A 2,744-nucleotide genomic window follows, 5' to 3' on the forward strand; every position below is an offset into this window, starting at 1 on the left:
CTTGAGAATGGCTTAGTCTCCGGTTAAACCCAGGTTTAAAGCCTTGCAGGGCAGCCTAAAGCCCACTGCCAACATTAAGACAGAAAAAAGAAAGAAAATAACAAACCATCAGTTCAGGGGTTTGAGAAAATATGGGAAACTGAACGATTGTTGTTCTCTACTTAAAAAAAAAAACAATTTAGATTTTAAAATGGAAAAATGTTTTTTTTTATCATTTAAAAGGTCAATGTATAACATTGATGCATAAAAACCCCAATTTTATTTCAGTGTTAAATTCTGTTTAAAGTAACAGATTATAATTAAAAATGTCTCTGGAACTTTACTGGTTGATTTTTTTTTTTTTATTATTTTTTTAATTCAGACCCCGCTGTTTTTTAATTGATTACCCCCGGGTAATTGATTTAATTTTTAGAGAAAAATCAATCAAATTTCCTCGACAGTCCACTCTCCTATCACAGCCATAAATCAGAATTATTTTATACTGTTAGTGCTAGGAAAAAAATCATATATCACGATATGGACTATTTCATATAACAATAAAGATATATATCACAATATGCACCAATTAAGTACTTTTTTAGCAAATCTCTGAAAAATATGACAAAACAATAAAATTGCTTACTTTTTCAACTTTATTTTGTAGTGACATTTATAGAACTGTCACAAATTAGAATTATATTGTAGTTCTGCTGCCGGCTCAGATGCTCAGGTTCTGTTCTGCTGGAGGTTTGGACCGGGCTCTGGTTCCTGCAGCCTGAGCTGAGGATCCAGCCCTGATTCTACAGGAGCTCAAACCGTCACAAGGTTCTCATGTGAGCCGCCTTCCAGCTCCCCCTGCTGGTGGCTGCTGGTTCTGCATGGACCAGCAGAACCTTTAGTTCTGTTCAGAGAAGCTGATCCTGATCCGATCTCATGTCCTGGACTCCATCAGCTGATGCTCCGAGCTCGCCTGCAGGGTCACTGGTTCCTGTTGTTCTGCTGGAGTTCTGAGCTCAGGCCCGCTTGTTTCTGGGTCATGGAAATGTTTGAACTTTAATTTTATCCAGAGACCCAATAAAACAGAATTTATCTCATCAAGCAAAAGCAGAAAGAATCAAATCTACATGGAAGGTCAGAAGTATTCATACCTCTGTGGTTCTGCTCATCCTACCTGCTGGGTTCTGGTCTCTGCTGGCGGTTCTGCTGGATCAGAGAGGCTCTTTGCCATCACCCTAACCTTTAGCTCCGTCTCAGATTCTCAGTTAGATTCAGAACTCTGGACTCAGCTGGAAGGGAAGAAAATGTGATCTTTACAACGAAAAAATAGGATAAAATCAGTTAAAAACATTTAATTTTATTAAAAAAATAACAATTTTATTTGAAAAATTATTCAGAAATATAAATATCTAAGAAACAGTTTCACTCAAAAACCTTTTCCTAGATTAAAAAGTTTGTAAAAGTTTAATTTCTGTTTTGTTTTGTTTTTCTTTGTTTTTAATTTCTGTTTAAAAAAAACTGTTTTACTAAAGTCAGTCCATAGACGACCAATCAGAGACAGGGAGATAAACGTCACGGATCAGTCCTGTCGACCACTGAGATGATTTGGACAAAATGGTTCTGTAGACCGGTTCTGTAGACTGGTTCTGTAGACTGGTTCTGTAGACTGGTTCTGTAGACTGGTTCTGTAGACTGGTTCTGTAGACCGGTTCTGTAGACCGGTTCTGTAGATCATCTGACACCTTGTTGGACCTGGTTCTGTCTCTCAGGTGGTACTTCGCTCTGATCGCCGTCTCAGGAATCTTTGCCGTTACCTTCTCCGTGATCTTCGCCTACGTCGCTGACATCACTGAGGAGCACGAGAGGAGCACCGCCTACGGACTGGTACAGAAAGCCAATCGGATCGCTCGGTGTCTGTGACATCACTGGAGTTCTACTAGAAGCAGCTAAATCATTTCTGTTCAATTTGTCCTTTTTTTTTTCGTCTTAAACGTCCAAATGAGATCTGGGAATTTAGCAGGAAGTGACATCATCACTTTAAATTGATTTAAAAACTAATGGAAAGTTAAAGTCTGCCCCCTGCTGACAGGAAGTGGACCCTGCAGAGTTTCTGCAGATGAGTCCATGAGCTCCAGAACCAGAACTGCCATCAGAACCTGATCTCCTCCCCCTCCTAGGTGTCCGCCACCTTCGCCGCCAGCCTGGTGACGAGCCCGGCCATCGGCGCTTACCTGTCGTCGCGCTACGGGGACAGCCTGGTGGTGCTGGTCGCCACGGTGATCGCGGTGGCTGACATCGCCTTCGTGTTCTTCCTGGTTCCGGAGTCTCTGCCTGAGAAGATGAGGCTGTCGTCGTGGGGGTTCCCCATCTCCTGGGCCCAGGCCGACCCATTCGCTGTGAGTCCGTAGAACCCATCAGAACCCATCAGAACCTCGGGGTTCCGCCGTGGCTTTCCTAATGTCTTCTGGTTTGGTTCCAGTCTCTGCGGCGGGTCGGGAAGGACTCCACGGTGCTGCTGATCTGCGTCACCGTCTTCCTGTCCTACCTGCCTGAAGCGGGCCAGTACTCCAGCTTCTTCCTGTACCTGAAGCAGGTAAGACCCTTCTGTGATCCCAGCCCTGAACCTAGCAGCAGAACCGTCCCCCACGGCCGCTGCTGGTTGGATCAGAACATTCTTGTTTCTCTTCCTGAACTCTGCTGCTGGACAGCAGACAAGATAGAGGAGAGCAGGAGGCGGGGTTACCAATCTACTTGCTCTGGAGAGCAGA

The 2,744-nt window shown here is 43.9% G+C and overlaps 1 protein-coding gene across 1 annotated transcript in view; it reads left to right on the forward strand.

The window, feature by feature from the left end:
* Positions 1-2,744, forward strand: part of LOC107084649 (hippocampus abundant transcript 1 protein-like) — a 10,602-nt gene that overhangs the window by 3,883 nt on the left and 3,975 nt on the right. The window contains exons 5-7 of the mRNA XM_015374574.1: positions 1,746-1,860; positions 2,154-2,372; positions 2,456-2,569. Of these exons, the coding sequence (XP_015230060.1) occupies positions 1,746-1,860; positions 2,154-2,372; positions 2,456-2,569 (448 nt within the window). The remainder of the gene's footprint in view (positions 1-1,745; positions 1,861-2,153; positions 2,373-2,455; positions 2,570-2,744) is intronic.

The sequence above is a fragment of the Cyprinodon variegatus genome, unplaced genomic scaffold, assembly GCF_000732505.1.
Source record: "Cyprinodon variegatus isolate N-32 unplaced genomic scaffold, C_variegatus-1.0 Scaffold105, whole genome shotgun sequence".
Lineage (NCBI taxonomy): Eukaryota > Metazoa > Chordata > Actinopteri > Cyprinodontiformes > Cyprinodontidae > Cyprinodon > Cyprinodon variegatus.